A 21,571-nucleotide genomic window follows, 5' to 3' on the forward strand; every position below is an offset into this window, starting at 1 on the left:
AACACTCTTTTCTGCCAATGGCAATTGATGCTCGATCAATTTTTAAATCTGAGATTGATAGATTTTTGTTAATCAAAGGGATTAAGAGATATGGGGCAAAAGTTGGTATATGGAGTTGGTCACAGATCAGCCATGATCTCTTTGAATGGCAGAACAGACTTGAAGGGCTAAGTAGCTTCCTATGTTCCTGTACAGAAGCTGTGTTACAGTTTTAAACTGGTGGTATGCATTCAACCAGACTGATTTGTTTCTATGCTGGAAGTTCTATGTAAAGTAGACCTTGTAATGCTTTACTCCAAAGCAGAGCCATTGCCCTTTTGTGGGTCAGTTGACATTGCACAATCACGGTATTCTGGGACAGAGTGGGCTTCATAATGTGTCTCAGCACTGCTGTATGATTCTCTTATTCACCCCTCTCCACCGTACAGACTTGAAACATTTCTGTTATTTACCAGTGCTGCCATTTGGTTTAATGTTGACAGATTGGAATGTGATCAGCACCTCTGGGACTCAAACCTTCTGAACAGGAGTGAAATGCCTGTTGGGGAGATTGTATCATTGCTGTTTCCAACTGTGAGCCATTGCTCCTTTCCCCAGCAATGCACCTCCAGAGGAGTTTGATTCTTGATGGATTTATCAGTAATTCCTTATTTCTCTTTCTAGAGGATATTATTGCTCATGACTTAATTCAGGAGATGATAAACATGGACCCACAGAAACGCCCGTCTGCAAAATGTGTGCTGAAGAATCCTTTCTTTTGGAGTCTTGAGAAACAGCTTCAGTTTTTCCAGGTTTGCTTATTTTTTTAATCTAATGAACACAGAATTCCTTCCGGAACGATCTGTACTTAAAGGACTCAGTGTTATCCCCTTACGCCCCCACCCTGATGAATTTCACGCTCAGCATGACGTTAGCTGTTCTTCTGTTGTCATCGCTTCCAGTCCTCTCCCTGCCCCCTGACCAGCGGACCCATTCACCTGCCTCCAGTCTTCTCCCTCCATCTGCACCCCTCCCTCTGGTCTGTTACCCACTCTTGATCCTTTAAGTGAGATTTGTCGGCGTGACATGGGCCGTCTCAATTTCTCCACTCCCCTCGTTCTAACCTGTCTCCCTTTGAACTTGCTGCACTCTGTTCTGTCAGGTCTGACCCCAACATTGTGATCAAACCTGCTGACGAGGGTGATGCTGCTGTTGTCTGGTGTACCAACCTCTATCTTGCAGAGTCTGAGCGCCAACTCTCGCACACTTCTTCCTACCTCCCACTGGAACGTGACCCCACCAGCGACCATCAAGCCGCTGCCTCCAGGACTGTCACTGACCTCATCTCCTCTGGAGCTCTTCCCTCTACAGCATCCAACCTCATAATCCCATAACCCTGGATAGCCTGCTTCTGCCTCCTTCCCAAAATCCACAAACAGAACTCTCTTGGTAGACCCATCGTTTCAGCCTGTTCCTGCCCCACTGAACTTATTTTTCCGATCTCGGCTCTATCTTTTCTCCCCTGGTCCACTCTCTTCCCACCTTTATCTTCCGATGCCCTACGTCATTTTGACAATTTCCAGTTTCTTGGCCCTAACTGCCACCTCTTCACTATGGACATCCAATCTCACTACACCTCCGTCCCCCACCAGGATGTTCTGAGGGCTCTCTGCTGCTTCCTTCAACAGAAGCCAAACCAGTCCCCATCCAACAACACCCCCCTCCACCTGGCTGAACTTGTTCTCACGTTGACCCATGGGTACCTGCGTGGGTCCTAGCTATGCCTGTCTTTGTGGGATATGTTGAACATTCCTTGTTCCAGTCCTACTCAGGGCCCCTCCCTCACCTTTTTTTCCCCAGTACATTGATGACACTATTTGTGCAGCTTCTTGCTCCTGCCCCAAACTGCAAAGCTTATCAACTTTGCTTCCAATTTCCACCCTTCTCTCACCTATATGTGGTCCATCTCCGACACTTCCCTTCCCTTCCTCGACTTCTCTGTCTCCATCTCTGGGGATAGGCTGTCCACTGATATTCATTATAAGCCCGCCGACTCCCACAGCTACCTTGACTACACTTCCTCACCCTGTTTCCTGTAAGGACTCCATCCCATTCTCCCAGTTTCTGTCTCCGACGCATCCGCTCTGATGTAACCTTCCACAATAGGGCTTCTGATGTCTTCCTTTTTCCTCTACCGAGGATTCCCCCCCCTACTGTGGTTGACAGGGCCCTCAACCGTGTCCGATCTATTTCCCGCACTTCTGCCCTCACCCCTTCCCCTCCCTCCCAGAACCGTGACAGGGTTCCCCTTGCCCTCACTTTCCACCCCACCAGCCTTCGCATCCAAAGGATCATCCTCCGCCTCTTCCGCCACCTCCAGCGTGATGCCACTACCCAACACATCTTCCCTTCCCCTGTCCGCATTCTGAAAGGACCGTTCTTTCCCCAACACCCTGGTCCACTTCTCCATCGCCTGCCATTTCATCCCCTTCCCACGCTGTTGCAGGAGGTGTAATACCTCTCCTTTTACCTCTTCTCTCCTCACCATCCAAGGCCCCATACACTCCTTTGAGGTGAAGCAGCAATTTACTAGTACTTCTTTCAATTCATTATACTGTATTCACTGCTCACAATGCAGTCGCCTCTACATTGGGGAGACCAAACATAGATTGGGTGACCGCTTTGTGAAACACCTCCACTCAGTCTGAAAACATGACCCTGAGCTTCCGGTTGCTTGCCATTTCAAAACACCCCCCCCCTGCTCTCATGCTCACGTTTCTGTCCTTGGCCTGCTGCAGTGTTCCAGTGGACATCAATGCAAGCTCGAGGAGCAGCACCTGATCTTTCGATTAGGCACTCTACAGCCTGGCAGTCTCAACCTTGAGTTCAACAATTTCAGAGCCTTTTTAAATTTATTTTTTAATCCTTTACTTAAATTTTATTTTATTTTTAACCATGTGCCTGTTTCTCATGTGCTTTTAGACAGAGTTGCTCATTATTCTGCCGTTAACACTCTCGGGACTAATGCTTTGTCTTTCACGCACCATTAACACGCTCTTTGCCTTTGTCCTATGAGAGCTTTGTTATTTAATCTCTCCTGCCCTCTGCCCTATCACAACCCTTCCCTTTTGTTCTCTTCCCCACCACCCGCTCCCCCTCCCTTCACTTGCTTAAAACCTAATACTTTTCTTACTGTTGCCAGTTCTGATGAAAGGTCACAGACCTGAAACATTAACTCTGCTTCTTTCTCCACAGTTGCTGCCTGACCTGTTGAGTATTTCCAGCACTTTGTTTTTATTACCGAATTCCTTCCCTTGTTGTCTTCGAGGGCTGCTGCTAATCATTTGTGTTGCTACATGCTTTATACTGTTAATTTAGAAAGGGCTATTTGTAGGGAAGTTAGTTTTATAGGATTAGCACCTTCCTTATAGAGTGCTTTTTCCTTCCCTGCATTTTCAAAATTTTGTTCTGTGCCTGCCTTTTAGTTGAGAGGGAGCTAGAGTTGTAAATTTTTTGGCAGTTCTTCATTCCTGATCATCTTACTGTGTTCAAATCACACTATTTTTGATTAAATCTCAACTTTTGCTTGTAACGTCTTAACAGTAAATATTAAAACTGGAGTAAATAACTTGCACGGTCAAGCTGCACTATTCTGTTGGAAGCCCTAGTGGAAATACTGACTCTAAACCTCCAATGCATATGAGCAGCTTACTGGAGAAGAATCTTCAATGTTTTGAAAGGTTTTCCTATTGGCTATTGTGAGTGTGAATCCAAAGGCTGTTCAATATTATCGTGTACAATGTCATTCTGTAGACTGACCTCTCAATCACAGAATTGTTACAGTGCAGGAGGTGTCTGCACTGGCTCTCCAAATGAGAAATTCACCTAATGCTATACCCCGTCATCTTCCCATAACCCTGCACATTCTTCCTTTTCACATAACAGTCTCATTCCCTTTTGAATGTCTCAATTGAACGCCTCCACCACACTCTCGGGCAGTACATTCCAGATCCCAACCACTCACTGTGGAAGAAGGTTTTCCTCATGTCACTTTTGCCAATCACTTCAAATCAGTGCCCTCTCTTTCTCAATCCTGTTTTATTTTTCTCTTTACTCATCTCTCCTCTCCTGAAGGCAGTAACTCAGGTTGTGCTCCATTACTTCATCCGAATGGCAGTTCATTAGTGGACATTGTGTATTGATGCGCTGTTCAACCATAGAGGGCATAAGACTCTGTCTTATCCTACCCAAACTCCACTCATGGCGGGGGGAGCGGTGGGGGAGGTCATCAGTTATTGAGCAGGAACATCAGCCAGTTTTTATTCATCTTCCCCCCCCCCCACCCCCCAACCTTCCTGGGGTGGGGATATTGAGGCCTTCCACTACCTCCAGCTGAGATCCGTTAACTCTGTGCAGTCAGGGACCCTTTTCTGTACAGTTCAGCACTGGCCCAAATGGTGATTGTAGCCGCCAAGCCGTCAGGGAGAGGAGGACTTTTTGATTCTTTAAATCGTGAGTGTAAAGGCTAAAGACACATCTCTTATTCTGCAGATGATGTACATAGTTGAATCTGTAAACCTTTTACAGAATGTGACTTGGAATTAATCTCCGGGTCATGTAATTTTGGATTAATAATTACAGGATGTCAGTGATCGAATAGAGAAGGAGCCTCTGGATGGGCCAATAGTAAGAGAACTGGAGAGAGGTGGGCGAAGTGTCGTTCAAGGTGACTGGAAAGAGCACATCACTGTACCTTTGCAGACAGGTAGGCTGGTCATGTAGATTCTACTGTAACTAGTTAATTGATGTGCTGATTCATTCTCACGAGTGTTTTACAAATGATTCGTGTTCCTTTCTCACTGCTGACACCATATTAAGTGGGATCAGAGGTGGTTGTGTAAAATCATTTCTCTGTTATTGCCACTGGTAGCTGTTAATTTTTACTGTACTGTAAGTTTATATTTTCAACTAAGGTTACAGAATAAAATGGGTAAAGTTACTGTTGTATGTGACATGCTCAGGCAATGGAGAATAGGTAAAAAAAAATACATTTGTGTAAATCTCTGGTAATCTATTTCTTCACTTAAAAATCTGACCTCACTTGTAACTGCTGCTGAACAAGTGTCTTACAATCCTGCTCATGTCCCTATGACCATCCACAGATGTCTCCCTCTGACTCTCTGCCTCTCCCCCCCCTCAAATGGGAGATGTCACGAAGGCAGTTAAGAGTCAACCACATTGCTGTGGGTCTGGAGTCACCTATAGGTGACTGGATAAGGATGGCAGGTTTCCTTCCCCTAAGGCCATTAGTGAACCAAATGAGCTTTTACAACAGTCTGCGAGTTTCATGGTCACTATTATTGATGCTAGCTTTTTTAGAGAGAGAGAGTGAGCACAGAGCTTTAAAAGTGTGCCAAGAAAACAGAGGCCAGAGAGAGCAGCGGGAGCAGAGTTTAAAAAATGTGCAGAGACAGAGTGACAGAGGCAGGGGGAAACATCGAAAGGTGACATCAGAGTGATGTCACAGTCGACAGAGAGAGCAGGGAAACAGAAAGCAGCCACGGTGAGTATACCAGTAAATGTTTTGTTTAATTTCATCTAAAGCAATCAAATATAAAGTAAGACTTGATCGATTCATTAGTATATAAACTAAAAACTAAAGTGGATTTGATCATACAGTGAGAGAGAGAGACCAACAGGGAGTGTATTCGCTCAAATTCGGACAACTTAATACATAAGCTGTATAAAGTATTAGGATTTATCAGTATTCGTAAGGTTTACTAATAAGGTTTATTAGCATTGGTAAGGTCTACATATATGTGTAATCAAGAAAAGTATAACTTTATTGAAGGTGGTACTAGCATTTAATAAGCACAGTAAATTCTATGATACATAGGAATTATTCTACATTAATTAAGAAAGTAATTAAAGTAAATTAATAGCGAAAGTAACAATGGCAGGGCAGGTGGTATGTTGCAGCTGTGGTATGTGGCAGCCCTGGATGCCAAGGGCGATCCAGGACAAACACATCTGCAGAAAGTATAAGCAGCTAGAGGAATTCCGGATCAGGAGGGGGACAAATACCTGGATACTTTGTTCCAGGTCATCTGTTTTGGTCTGCAGTGAGGGACAGGAGGATGTGACCATGAGTGAGGCAAGTAAAGGGGCCGAGCAGACAGTAGTGGAGGAGCCTCAGGCTTTGCAAATTGTCAAACAGGTTTGAGGTGCTTTCAACCTGTGTGGATGAAAGTGAGGTCTGCAAGGTGGATGAGCAGACTGGCCATGGCACTGTGGTACAGGAAGCCATTCAAGTGGGGGGGATCAAAAAGGAATGTAATGGTAGGGGATAGAATTGTGAGTGGGATTGACGCTGTTCTGCGCAGCCGAGAGCGAGAGTCCAGAAGGCTGTGTTGCCTACCCGGTGCCAGGGTTCGGGACATCTGCTTTGGGCTGGACAGGAACTTGGAGTGGGAGGGGGAGAATCCAGTTGTCGTGGTCCATGTAGGTACTAATGACATGTGTAGGACGAGGAAAGAGGTTCTGCTTAGACAGTATGAGGAGTTAGGCACCAAATTGAAGAGCAGTATCTCAAGGGTAATAATCTCTGGATTGTTACCTGAGCCAAGTGCTAATTGGCAGAGGGCACATAAGATTAGAGAAATGAGTATGTGGCTCAAAGACTGGAGTGGGAGAAGTGGGTTTTGGTTCGTGGGGAACTGGCACCAGTACTGGGAAAGTGGGGGCTGTACCGTTGGGACGGTCTGCACCTGAACTGTGCTGGAACCAGTTTTCTAGCAAACTGTATAACTGGGAAAGTAGAGAGTGCTTTAAACTAAACAAGGGGGGAGGGATCAAGCTTGGGTAGATGTAGCAAATCAAGGGATGGAGTCAAGGCAGGAGAGCAGATTAGTACTATGGGAAATGAAGGTCTGAGAATGGCAGGAAGGGACAGAGAAAAAAAACGAAGAACACACCAGCAGTCAAGACTAGATGTTACAAAGATTACAAAGACAAAACTAAAGGCTGTGTATCTGAATGCCCGTAGCATTCATAACAAAGTTGACGAACTGATAGCGCACATTGAAGTAAATAAATATAATCTGATAGCCATTACGGAGACGTGGCTGCAGGATGACCAGGATTGGGTCCTCGATATTGAGGGGTATATAACATTCGAGAAGAACAGGAAGCCAGGTAAAGGTGGGGGGATAGCACTTTTAATCAAGGATGGCATTGGTGCAATAGTTCGAGATGACCTTGGTTCAGGAGATCAGGATGTACAATCGATTTGGGTGGCGATGAGGAATAGTAGGGGAAAGAAGTCATTAGTCAGAGTGGTCTACAGGCCCCCTTACAGTAACCACAATGTAGGGCAAAGTATCTAAGAAGAAATATTAGGTGCTTGTGATAAAGGGACAGCAGTAATCATGGATGATTTTAATCTACATATAAACTGGAAAAAGCAGATTAGCAATAGTAGCCTGGATGCCATAGAATGCTTTCGAGAGAGTTTCTTAGAGCAGCATGTTCTGGAACCAACCAGAGAGCAGGTTATATTAGACTTGGTATTGTGTAACATGGCAGGATTATTTAATGACCTCAGTAAAGGCACCTCTAGGTAGCAGCGACCATAATATGATTGAATTTTACATCCAGTTTGAAAGAGAGAAGAGTGGGTCTGAGACTAGTATTTTAAACTTAAATAAGGGCAACTATGTGGGCATGAAAGCTGAGCTAGCTGAAGTGAACTGGGTTACTAATCTAGGAGACAGAGCAATAGAGAAGCAGTGGCAGACATTTAAGGGGATATTTCAGAATACTCAGAATTAGTATATTCCTACTATAAAAAAAAATCTAAGGGGAGGACCCACCATCTGTGGTAAACTAAAGAAGTTAAGGAAAGCATCAAACTTAAGGAAAAGGCATATAATTGCACAAAGCTGAGTGGCAGGTCAGAATATAAAGGACGGCAGAGAATGACTAAAAGGTTAAAAGGGAGAAAGAAATTAGAGTATAACAGGAAGCTGGCTAGAAATGTAAAATCGGATAGCAAGAGTTTCTACAGGTATTTGAAAAGGAAATGAGTAAGGGTAAAGTGAGTGTTGGTCCTCTAGAGAGTGAGAATAGGGAGCTAATAGTAGATAATAAGGAAATGGCAGATGAAATGAACAAATATTTTGCTTCACCATAGAGGATACAAAAAACATTCCAGTAATAGCTGTAAATCAGGAGGTGGAAGGAAGAGAGGAACTTGTTGAAATTACAATCACCAGGGAAGCGGTACTGACAAAACTGATGGAGCTGCGGGCTGACAAGTCCCCTGATCCTGATGGACTTCATCCTAGGGTCTTAACAGAGGTGGCTAATGAGGTAGAAGATGTGTTGGTAATTTTTCGAAATTTGCTAGATTCTGGAAAGGTTCCATCAGACTGGAAAGTAGTAAATATAACCCCTCTATTCAAGCAGTGGGGAGGCAGAAAACAGGTAATTGGCCAGTTGGCTTGGTCTGTCATGGGGAAGGTGTTGGAATCAATCATTAAGGAGGCTGTTGCTGGGCACATAAAAACCCGAGGTAATCAGGAATAGTCAGCGTGGTTTTGTGAAAAGGAAACCTATAGATAGGTTGCGTGAGTGGGCAAAAATCTGGCAGATGGAGTATAATGTGGGAAAATGTGAAGTTGTTCACTTTGGCAGGAAGGATAAAAAAGCAGCGTATTACTTAAACAGGGAACGACTGCAGAATTTCAAGGTGCAGAGGGATCTAGGTGTTCTAGTGCATGAGTCACAAAATGTTAGTATGCAGGTACAGCAGGTAATGAAGACTAATGGAATGCTATTATGAGAGGAATTGAAAATAAAAGTAAGGATGTTATACAGGGCATTGGTAAGACTGCATCTCAAATACTGTGTGCAGTTTTGGTCGTCTCCTTTAAGGAAGGATGTGAATGCGTTGGGGGCGGTTCAGAGGAGGTTTACTAGATTGATACCTGAAATTAGTGGGTTGTCTTATGAGGAAAGGTTGGACAGACTGGACTTGTTTTCAGTGGCGTTTAGCAGATTGAGGGGAGACTTGATTGAAGTATATAAGATCCTGAATGGTCTTGACAAGGTGGATGTGGAGAAGATGTTTCCTCTTGTGGGTGAGTCCCACACTAGGGGGCACTGTTTTAAAATTAGGGGTCACCCCTTTAGGACAGAGACCAGAAGAAATTTTTTCTGAGGGTTGTGCGACTTTGGAATTCTCTGCCTCAGAAAGTGGTGGAGGTGGGGTCATTGCGGAGGTAGGTAGATTCTTGTTAGACAAGGGAATCAAAGATTATCAGGGTTAGATGGGAGTGTGGAATTCGAGACAGAAACGAATCAGCCCTGATCTTATTAAATGGCGGAGCAGGCTCGAGGGGCTGAATGGCCTACTTCTGCTTCTAATTCGTATGGTATTCCAGATTTATTTAACTCCTCAGCTGCCCTGGTTAGATTTGAACTCATGTCACCCGGTCATTAGTCCAGGCCTCTGGTTTGCTAGTCTAGTGACATAAGCACTATGCTACAGTACCTACTGTGTATTTTTAAAACAATCCTCATGCCCCCTCTGGTTCTTTTGCCAGTGTCCTTAAATCTGTGCCCTCTGGTTACTGGCCCCCCTCCTAGTGGAAACAGTTTCTCTTTATTTACTCTATCAATTATAATTCTATAACTCTACCTTATAATTCTGGACACCTCTATCAAATCTCTTCTTAGCCTTCTCTGCTCTAAGAAAAATAATCCCAGCTCTAACCTCTTCTCATAACTGAAATCCCTCATCCCTGGTACCATTCTAGTAAATCTCTGCACCCTCTCCAAGGCTTTGACAGCTTTCCTAAAGTGTGGTGCACAGAATTAAGACTCAGTACCCCAGTTAAGGCCTAACGAGTGATTTATGAAGGAAATCCATTCTCTGTGGGAGCAAGTCTTGGAATGTAGATGTGTATGTGAGCCTGCATTTGACCACCCTGCTGTGTCTCTTTCTATTGTTGAAGATCTGACAGCACGAGCTCAACTCCGTTTCCATTTGCCATCTAATCTCTATTCCCTTGAGTGCATGAGGTTCACTGGCCTTTGTCCAGGATGCTGAGTACAATTGCATGTGGCCTGTGTTTCACCTCGAAATAACTTTTTCTTTATAGATCTTCGAAAATTCCGATCATACAAAGGGAGCTCAGTGCGAGATCTGCTACGTGCAATGAGAAATAAGGTAATTACACCAGTTCTTGAAGGATCGCTATATTAATCTATAATAAAATAGCTAATAGTGTGAAATGTTGTACATCTGAATTATTTGGGCGCTCAGGCAGGTAAGCTGCTCAAATCTGTTACTCGAATGCTCCCTCTGTCTGGTCATAGTTGAGGAATGTGTGGCAGTTAAGTAACCCAGCATCTTCACAAAGCACCAATGGCTTTGGGCAGCTGGACAAGGGGAGTCGGACCCTCAATAGAGGAAAAATCATCAAAAAACAGATGAACTAATCCTTGAACTAGATTGTTCAATGGCATTCACCAGCTATAAGCTGTGATAGCTGCAGTATCTAACAAGTCAATAACTTGCATTTATATAGTGCTTTTAATGCAGTAAAATAGCCCAAGGTGCTTCACAGAAGCATTAACAAACAAAATATGACACTGAGCCATATTGGGAGGGGTAAAGTAGATTTTAAGGAGTGTCTAAAAGGGGGAGAGAGAAATGGAGAAGCTCAAGTGAAAATTCCAGAGCTTAGGGTCCAGGCAGCTGAAGACATGGCCGCAAATGGTAGAGTGCTGGAAATTGGGGATGCACGAGAGGCCGGAATTGGAGGAACGCAGAGATCTTAGAGGGTTGTAAGGCTGGAGGATATTAGAGCTGGGGAGAGTCACGGCAATGAAGGGAGGTAAAATCAAGTTTGTGAATTTTAAAATTTGAGACAGGCTAGAGTGGGAGCTAATGTAGGTCAGCAAGCACAGGAGAGATGAGTGGACAGGACTTGGTGCAAGATAGGATACGGGCAGCAGAGTTTTGGATAAGTCGATGAGCTGAAGTTTACGGGTGGAAGATGGGACGCTGACCAAGAGAACATTGGAATACCAGAGTCTAGAAGGAACAAAAATATATGTGTTTCAGCAGCAGATGCGCTGACGCAGGGGCAGAGATGGGCTGTGTTACGGAGGTGGCAGTGGGTGGTTTTGGCAATGAAAGGATATGAATTAATGAAAGAGCAACAATGGATAGTCCAAAGCACAACACCAAGGTTTAGACTGCTACTTTATAAAGAGATGTGGAGGGAGGTCACAGGAGTTCGAAGATAGTCCACTGATCTCTGTTGCAAGCAGCCATTATGCAGTACAGCAGATTGCCTCTTGTTAGTGCTGTTGAGTTAACAAAAGTGGATCTATGTAGATTCTGGAGCAGTTCCTGCAAATTGGAAGGTCGCATATGTCATCCCCCTATTTAAGGGAGGGAGAGAGAAAACGGAATTACAGACCTGTTATTCTTACATCAGTCATTGGGGAAAATGCTAGAATCTATTCTAAAGAATGTGATAAATGGACACGTGGATCATCTGATTTGGGTATATTTATGAATGGGAAATCATGTTTGACAAGCCTGTTGGAGTTTTTTGAGGATGTTACTAACAGAATTAATAAAGGGGAGTCGGTGGACGTGGTATACTTGGATTTTCAAAAGGTTTTTGATAAAGTCCCCCACAGGAAGTTGGTTACATAGAAACATAGAAAATAGGAGCAAGAGTAGGCCATTCGGCCCTTCGAGCCTGCACTGCCATTCAATACAATCATGGCTGATCATCCAAACTCCGTACCCTGTTCCCACTTTCTTCCCGTTTCCCTTGATTCCTTTAAACCTAAGAATTATATCTAACTGTTTCTTGAATATATTTAATGATTTGGTCTCAACTGCTTTCTGTGGTAGAGAATTCCACAGATTCACCACTCTCTGGGTGAAGCAATCCCTCTTCATCTCAGTCCTAAATGGCTTACCCCTTATCCTTAGATTGTGACCCCTTGTCCTGGACTCCCCCGCCATCGGGAACATCCTTCCTGCATTTAGTCTGTCCAGTCCTGTTCGAATTTTGTAGGTTAGCAAAATTAAAGCACATGGGATCAGAGGTAACATACTGGCATGGAATAAGGATTCGTTAACAGGCAGAAAGCAGAGAGTAGCAATAAACGGGTCATTCTCGCGTTGGCAGGCTGTGACTAGTGGGATACCGCAGGGATCAGTGTTTGGGCCCCAGTTGTTCACAATATATATCAATGATTTGGATGGGGGAACCAAATGTAGTATTTCCAAGTTCGTGGATGACACAAAACTAGGTGGGAATGTGTGTTGTGAGGAAGATACAAAACAGCTTCAAGGGGACTTGGACAGACTTAGTGAGTGGGCAAGAATGTGGCAGATGGAATATAATGTGGAAAAATGTGAGGCTATCCACTTTGGTCGGAGGAATAGATGTGCAGAGTATTTCTTAAATGGTAAGAGATTAGGAAGTATAGATGTACAAAGGGACCCGAGTGTCCTTGTCAATAAGTCACTGAAAGCTAACATGCAGGTGCAGCAAGCAATTAAGGCGGCTAATGGTGTGTTAGCCTTTATCGCAAGAGGATTTGAGTGCAGGAGTAGTGAAGTCTTGCTTCAACTGTACAGAACTTTGATTAGACAGCACCTGGAGTTCTATGTGCAGTTTTGGTCCCCTTATCTTAGGAAGGATATTATTGCCATGGAGGGAGTGCAATGAAGGTTCACCAGACTTGTTCCTGGGATGGCGGGACTGTCCTATGAAGAGAGATTGGGGAAACCGGGCCTGTATTCTCCATAGAGTTTCGAAGAATGAGAGATGATCTCATTGAAACCTACAAAATGCTTAAAGGGATAGACAGGGTAGATGTAGGTAAGATGTTTCCCCTGGTTGGGGAGTCTAGAACCGGGGATGCCCTTTCAAAATAAGGGGGAAGCCACTTAGGACAGAGATAAGGAGAAATTTCTTTACTCGGGGGTTGTGAATCCTTGGAATTCTCTACCCCAGAGGGCTGTGGAAGCTCAGTCATTGAGTATGTTTAAGTTGAGATTGAAAAATTTCTAACTATCAGTGACAAAAGGGGATATGGGGATAGTGTGTGGGGAAAAAGGCGTTGAAGTGGATGATCAGCCATGATCGTATTGAATGGCGGGGCAGGCTTGATGGGCTGAATGGCCTACTCTTGCTCCTATGTTCCTATCTAAATGCCAGTAGTGGGCACCCATGATGTTGCAACCCTGGTTTATAATCCAGGAACCTCGTTTAATATGTCAATATTGTTTTGTGATGATCAAAAGGTGTGAAGATTAGTTTTTCTACAAATCTTTGTCTCCTCTTCTAATCCACTCCAAAGTTTGAATTAACATGTTTATCAACCATGTAACAGATTGCTAGAGCGCAGCTATGTGACTGATATTCCCAATTCCAAATTCTAGTCTTAAGTGTAACTGGGGAAGAGGCTGAACAGAGTGCAGCACTTCGACAAAGGGTGAGATAGCAGATGACAGATAATCATCCTGGTCTCTGCTTGTTCACCACCTGGTGACTGCTTGGTTGCTGAGTGATATTGATGGTGATCTCAAGTAGTTTGCAGCCTACCCTCTACAATGAGGAAGCTGAAACAGTGGAACCTTGGGGGAAAATTTTACAAATATTAAATTCATGTTGACTGAATTTAATGGCACTTTTATAGTTGAGATTTATAGGGTGTGTGTGTGTGTTGCCTTTAAAAGATTCCCACAGGCTCTTCACCCCCTAACCCCCACCTTTTCATGTCTGGTCTTCAAGAGGCCACACATCTGCTGTGGAGAAAGGGCTGAGTAGGTGACTATTCGTATTCATGAACTGGCTCCTAGGAAGTGTGTGTGTGTCTCGGGCTTCGTGATGCCATTCTGTTACTGTGAGGTGCCTGGTTTCCAAACTGCATCCTCACTGTGACTGACAGATTAATGGAGAAATTAAACCTGTATCCCAGCACCCTTCTGGCAAAGATAGATCCTTTTTCTGTTTTGTTTTCAATGTCTCAAAGCTTGCTTGTTGAAATTACCTCATTATGACTGAAAAGTTGCCTAGTTTTAAAATCAGACCATTTATATGATTGCAAAGACACTGGTGATTTGACAATATTTTTGTAGCAATCTAATTTGCTGGAAGTTTTTAAGAAGGTGCAGGGCATAAAACCTCAAACATTTGCAACCAGATGTTTTCTTGCTCTGTTGAACATCTGACTACATTAGGAGTAGGGTTGGTTCTAGTTGCCGATTTGGAGCGCTGTGATGTCCTGCTGATATTTGATTAGAAAACAGGCATTAACAATGTTAGGCAAATTAGGAAAATGCTTCACTGCACATCTAAGTCATTTACATATTTTGCATGTTTTATTTTCAGAAACACCACTACAGGGAACTGCCAGAGGAAGTGCAAGAAACTTTGGGCTCAGTCCCAGATGAGTTTGTTCACTATTTCACCTTTCGGTTTCCCCATCTATTACTCCACACATATTTTGCCATGCAAATCTGCAGCCGGGAGAGACTGTTTCATCCTTACTACTACCAGGAGGCAGAACCGAGCCAGTTAGCCCTGTTAGTTACTGACAGCTTTATATAAACCAAGGGACAGAAGGTCAAAAGGGAAATTATTTATTTTCAAAATGCATTCCAGCCAAAGGGCCTTTTAAGCACAGCAAGTACTAAGAGACAACGTTTGGGAGAGACATTTACAGAACGATGAAGTCACCAAACTACTGCTAAGTGCCTTATGAAAGCTGCAGTGATCTGCAGGATAATCCAAGGCGAGGTGTGAATGTGGTTCTCCAGTTTAAGGATCTGCAGTCTGACTGCCACTACCTTTTTAATAAGAAAATATTTTCCTCACAGGAAAAATATAATTTTTTCTAAAAAGTGAGAAAATTAATAGTGACACTGTTCCTGCACTGTCATGGGCTGTTACATGTTTTACTATTTCATGTTTTGGGGAAAAGAATTCAAGTAATCTTCTGAAGAGGATATCAACCATATTCTGACTCTGAAATACAGAGCAACGCGCTCATTCACAGATGCTGGCCAGGTTTGAGTGGTGCACAGTTTTTTGGTTGCGGTTGGCTAAATTATGCCAAGACAATTTGATTCTTGTTATGAACATTAGAGCAGCTATAACACCAATCTGTGGATTAGTTCACCCACTTCAATAGTGCAAAATAATCAATCATCTCAGAACAGTGTGATGACACACAGCATTCCCTGGTTTGTGGGTACTGAAACAATAGTGGGACAAAATGCAATGGATTCAGTCCCCCTACACGGGAAGTTGGCGAATGAAAGATTAATCAGTGGGAGAGTGGTTATCCACACAAAAATGCCTGTTGAAAGTTGTGCTTTCAGACCTGCATGAGCAGGATTTTATACTGGGGCACCTCTGGTATTTGTAGCTTTATGTCACTGTTCTGTGTTTGTAATATAAATGTTCTTTTATCTTAAAAGTCCAAAACGGAGCAATTACCAGATTTACACATTACCGATTAATCCCTTTAATTTCCAGTGTTTGACTCATTCTAACTGAAAACAGCTTGAACAGTACACTTGTCTGTTCAGTTGGCACAAAACATACAGAAGCCTGATTGTCTATATTTCCATCCTGTGTCTATCACAGTATATGGCAGATGTATTTTGTGCTGGGATATTATGGAAATGGCAAGATGAGCGCAGAGCCAGTGGATCATCTCCTGTTGCATTTCCTGCCCAACTTCAGTGAAAGATCTAGACCATTGTCTTTACAGATGAAACTTGTGGCATTAAATATTTATCCTTTTTTGTATTTTCCTATTTTATCTCCCTAATTATGTATTAATTCTGAATTGAGATGGCAGACCATGTGACCGTATTGCAGGTCCCCCACTATCAATCTGGGTAATGGAAGAGGTGTGAGAAGCACCCAAGTGTCCTACCCTCTGTAAAATGGGCTAAGTACGGGCTCTACTTAATGTTTTCCTTAGAGCAGAGACATGATCACAGACTCACGTAGAGAACATGCAGGCTGGAACTCGTCCTTCTGCTCTGATGTGACCTGAAATGTTGCATTTAAATTAAACCCATTTATCGAAAATGTGTACTTGTGGTAAAAGCTCAGTATTTGGTGCTTATAAGGAAAAACCATTATCTCACAGGACAGTGCAGCCTATATTTTAATTGTCAAAGTAATTTTTAATGTGCTGATAATTAAAAGCAGTAACTTATTTATTTATTTGGGGGGGTTTACCTTTATATCTGGTGAGTGATAATTTTGTCTTTTCAACATCTAATGTGTGTTCGAAGCTGATTTTAACACACCTATATCCATCTTTGGTTTGAGTTTTGTATCTACAGGGTAGGATTAGATGGATGTTTCTGCTGAGTGTTGGTTGTGAAAGAAAAGAGGCAAAAATAACTTCATGTCTTCACCTTTTACAAAAAAAACTTTTTGAAATGTGATTACATATGTTTCTTTTTATTTTGACATTTGCACTAAACGATTTGATCTGCCATCAAGTTTACTGGCTGTTGGAGCAGTTTCATAAATACAATGTTTGATTTTGTGATTATGCCATGAATCTGAATTGCTGGTAACTCAACGATTTTTGTTTCAAAGTCATTAGGAACTGTGATTTTTAAACATTCGAAGTGCACTTTTCAAAATCCATTTTGCTCATCACGAACGAGGCCCAAAAACACTGCTGCAGCTTTCCTTTTGTTATTACAAGTACAAATTGCACTCCTGATTGGTCAGTTACAGTACTCTCACCAACATCATGCAACTTTCAGTCTTTAAGCAGAATTTTTTTTTTTAAGGATGCCTAATATTTCAAAGCTGAGTTCGATAGATTTTTGTTAGCCAAGGGTATCAAACAATCTGGTAAATGGAGTTGAGGTACAGATCAGCCATGATCTAACTGAATGGCAGAACAGGCCTATGTCAGATGAGGAAGGCTAGCTGACCCATTCTCGCCTATCTATCCAGAAATAGCCTGCAGCCCAGTGCTCACCCATCTTGGCACAGTATCCATCCAAAGCATTGGCTGAATTCACTTCTGTGCATGAGGACACCATTTTCTATTTGGAAAGAATGATAGAAATTTACAGTATGGGAAGGAGATCATTTGGCCCATTGTGTCCTTGTAGGTGATGGCACTTCAAGTGCATATCTAAGTACTTCTTTAAAATATTATGAGGGTTTCTGCCTCTACCACCCTTTCAGGCAGAGTTTTCCAGATACCCACCACCCTCTGGGTAAAGGAATTTCCTCTTGAATCCCCTCTAAACCTCCTACCTCTTTAAATCTGTGGACCTATTAACCAAGGGGAATAGGGCCTTCCTATCCACTCTATCTAGACTCTTCAATTTTATACACTTCAGTTAGGTCTCCCGTCAGCCTCCTCTCTTCCAAAGAAAACAGCCCTTGCCTATCCGATCTTTCGTCATAACTCAAATTCTCCAGTCCTGGCAACATCCTCGTAAATCTCCTCTGTGCCGTCACATCTTTTCTATAGTACGGTGACCAGAACTGCATGCAGTACTCCAGCTGTGACCTAACTAGTGTTTTATACGATTCCAGCACAACCTCCCAGCTCTTGCATCCTATGCCTCGGTTAATAAAGGCAAGGATCCCATGTGCCACCGTGATTACCTTATCTACATGTCCAGCTGCCTTCAAGGATCTGTGGATATGCACTCCATGTTCCCGCTTTTCCTCTACACTTCAGTATCCTACCATTTATTGTGTATTCCCTTGCCTTGTTAGTCTTCCCCAAATGCATTACCTCACACTTCTCTGGATTGAACTCAATTTACCATTGTTCTGCCCACCTTACTAGTCCATTGATATCTTCCTACAGTCTACAGCTTTCTTCATTATCAACCACATGGCGAATTTTAGTATCGTCTGCAAACTTCTTAATCATACCCCCTACACTCAAGTCCAAATCATTGAAATGCACCACAAAAAAAACAAGAGACTTAGTACTGAGCCCTGCAGAACCCCAACTCCAGCCTTCGAGTAACAAAAGTACCCATCGATCACTAACCTTTGCTTCCTGCCTCTGGACCAATTCTGGATCCAACTTGCCACTTTGCCTTGGATCACATAGGCTTGTACTTTGCTGATCAGTCTGCCATGTGTGGGACCTTACCTTGATCAAATCCATACAGACTACATTGAATGCACTACCCTCATCGACCCTCCTTGTTACCTCAAAAAATTCAATCATGTTGCTCAGCCACGACCTTCCCATAGCAAATCTGTGCTGACTCTCTCGGATTAATCCATGTCTTTCTATATGAAGATTTATCCTGAGCCTTGGAATTTTTTGCATTAACTTCTCCACCACTGAAGTTAGGCTGACCTGGCCTGTAATTACTTGGTCTATCCCTTTCTCCCTTTTTAAACAACAGTACAATGTTAGCTCTCCTCCAGCCCTCTGACACCACACCTGTAGCCAGAGGATTGGAAAATCACGGTCAGAGCCTCTGCTATTTCTTCCCTTAACAGCTTAGGATATATTTTGTCCAGGCCTGTGGATTTATCCACTTTCAAATGCTTTTAATGCTTCTGGAGAAAACATATGCAATGTATTCATTAAGAACCAGACCAATGTCTTCTGCCTCCACACAAAGGTTACCCTTGTGGTCCCCAATAGGCCTTACTCTTTCTTTAGTTATCCTCTTGCTCTATATGTATTTATTAAAAAAATCTTTGGGTTTTCCTTGATTTTTCTTGCCAATGTTTTTCCATGCCCTCTCTTTGCTTTCTAAATTTCCATTTTAGTTTCACCCCTACACTTTTTGTTGTACTCTAGGTTTTCTGCAGTATTGAACCCTCAGTATCTGTCATAAGTTTCCCTTTTTTTCTTTATCTGCTCCTTTAAGCCCCTTGACATCCAGGGGACTCTGGATTTGTTAGTGCCATCCTTTTTCTTTAAAGGAACATACTTGCTCTGAACCTTCACCATTTCTTCCTTGAACCCCTCCCACTGATCTAGCACTGATTTATCTTCAGGTAGCTGTTCCCAATCCATTTTAGCTAAATCACATCTCAGTTTAGTAAAATAAGTTTTTCCCCAATTGAGAACTTTTCTTCCTAACTGAATTATGATCACTTCCACCAAACTGATACCCCCTCCACCTGCCCAGTCTCATTCCCTAAAACTAAGTCTAGAACTACCCCCTCTTGTTGGGCTTGCTACGTACTGGCTAAAAATGTTCTCCTGAATGCATTTTAAGAATTCTGTTCCCTCTAATTCTAATTCTATCCCAGTTAATATTAGGGTATTTGAAATCCCCTGTTATTACTGCCCATTGTTTTTTTCACTTCTGAGATTTGCCTGCATCTTTGCTCGTCTATCTCTGACTGACAGTCTATAGTACACTACTATAGTACAGTAGTTTGTCCCTTTTTTTTAGTTCAGTTCAACCCTTATGGCCTCATTTGATGATCCTTCTACCATAGCATCCTTCTTCCTCAGCTATAATTGTTTGATTAATCAGCATTGTGAGCCCCTCTTTTAATCCCCTTCTCTATCTCACCTGAAAACCCTTTAACCAGGAATGTTCAGCTGCCATTCCTTCTCTCGCTTCAGTCATATCTCAGTAATAGCTATAATATACTCCCACATGTCAATCTGCTTTACGCTCTAGATTTCTTGTATTGAAGTATATACTATTTAGCACTGCCAAACTCCCTTGTCTATTTTCTAGCCTTTGTTTCCTTCAAAACACCTCCTAAGTTTCTGCCTTCCATTTCCAACTTTTCTTCTCTCCCTTCTGAATCTATTCTCAGGTTCCTATCCCATTGCAAAGCCAGTTTAATCCCTTCCAAACAGCACTAACAAAATCCCCTACGCACATATTGATCCCGGCCCTATTGGGTTGCAACCCATCCCACTTGTACAGGTTCCATTGCCTCAGGAATCTGAAGCTCTTTCTCCTGCACTATCTCTCCAGTCACTTATTCATCAGCTCTATCTTCCCAATTCTGTACTCTAGCACGTGGCACTAGGATTAATCCAGAGATTCATTCTCTCCTAGCTCCCTTCAGGACTTCATTCCTCCTTCTGCCTTTGTCATTTGTGCCAATATGGAACACAGCCTCAGCCCCCCCACCCCGCCTGTCAGAATGTCCCGCAGTCGATCAGTGACCTACTTGACTCTGGTACCAGGGAGGCAACCTACCATCCTAGAGTCACATCTGCGGCTGCAGAAGTGCCTGTCTGTTCCTCTCACTATTGAATCCCTGACCACTATTGCTGTTCTACTCCTCTTCCTCCCTCACTGTGCAGCTGAGCCATCCAAGGTGGTGTGGACTTGGTTCTGCCAAGTAATTTGTTCACAAGTCTAGTTAATTCCATGTTTAAATGCAAGAATAATGGAAACTATTTGTTCTTTACTGTTTGATTTCTTAATGTGTTGGACCAACAAATTGTACGTGGGTTCATATTCTGATTCCCATGTGGTGAATTTCATTATTTACAAGTAGCCTATCTGGGGTAACATGCCCTGAGTGTGTTAACTTTTCTCTCTTTCTCAAATGGCAAACTCCAATTTAGTTATTAGATTGTACAGGTTAGCTGTAAACACTGTTAAAGGTAATAAAACTGGGTCAGTGACCTGAAACGTTAACTCTGCTTTTCTCCTCACAGATACTGCCTGACCTGCTGAGTATTTCCAGAATTTTCTATTTTTATTTGTAATAAAACTGGGAGTGCCCTACTGGTGTGACGTGTCATCAGTTAGCTGTTTTGATGGAAACTGTTGACACAAGACAAAGCTTAATCTAGGCTTCGCTTGTCCACAGATATAATAATGGGACATTGTTCAACTGAAAATATGTTTAGATGCTGTGAATAAGGCGGCAATCTTTTCAGAAAAACAGCTAAACTGCAGGCAATAAGAGAACTTTGGGGTTCTGATAACACCCTAAACCACAGATTCATTAACTGCCAGAGCTGTGAGATATGGCAACAGCCTGTCAGATCACTCCAAGACTAACTGTTCTGTGGTGTACTGGATACGCTGCGATGTCTGGCGATGTACAATAATGGTTTTACAAAGATTGCATCTGTTAGTGATATCATATGCCTACAGTACATGTTTGATCCTGAAAAAATACATTGTACAGATATATCATGGTTTTAAATACATTTTGAAAAGCATTAGTGATGATTCAGGATGTATACAAGGAATAAGCAAGAACTGCAGAACAGTGCTGTTTTTACTGGAGTCTCCATGAAATACATATCTTGAGCCTGGACGGTTGCAATGGTAAATCATGCTTTAAAATACTGCGAATGTAATTTTTTATTAATATCCCTCTGGGTTAATGCAATAAAATATTAAAATATCATGTTTATTTGTGGCCTGTTGGTTTTGGCACCAACAGGGACATTTTAAGAATCCAGTAGCTACAAGGAATTAACATGCACATTAAACTTTATTCACTCCATTTCTGAGTTTTTCACACCAAGGTGAGGTGAGAATGACTGCCCTTGACATCAAGGCAGCATTTGACCGAGTATGGCATCA

The 21,571-nt window shown here is 42.7% G+C and overlaps 1 protein-coding gene across 1 annotated transcript in view; it reads left to right on the forward strand.

Annotated features, from left to right (window-relative positions):
* Positions 1-21,390, forward strand: part of LOC137384447 (serine/threonine-protein kinase/endoribonuclease IRE1-like) — a 113,297-nt gene extending 91,907 nt beyond the window's left edge. Inside the window, exons 19-22 of the mRNA XM_068058518.1 lie at positions 664-791; positions 4,621-4,744; positions 10,143-10,210; positions 14,412-21,390. Of these exons, the coding sequence (XP_067914619.1) occupies positions 664-791; positions 4,621-4,744; positions 10,143-10,210; positions 14,412-14,630 (539 nt within the window). The 3' untranslated portion in view covers positions 14,631-21,390. The remainder of the gene's footprint in view (positions 1-663; positions 792-4,620; positions 4,745-10,142; positions 10,211-14,411) is intronic.
* Positions 21,391-21,571: the final 181 nt, after the last annotated feature.

This window comes from Heterodontus francisci, chromosome 26, assembly GCF_036365525.1.
Source record: "Heterodontus francisci isolate sHetFra1 chromosome 26, sHetFra1.hap1, whole genome shotgun sequence".
Taxonomy (NCBI): domain Eukaryota; kingdom Metazoa; phylum Chordata; class Chondrichthyes; order Heterodontiformes; family Heterodontidae; genus Heterodontus; species Heterodontus francisci.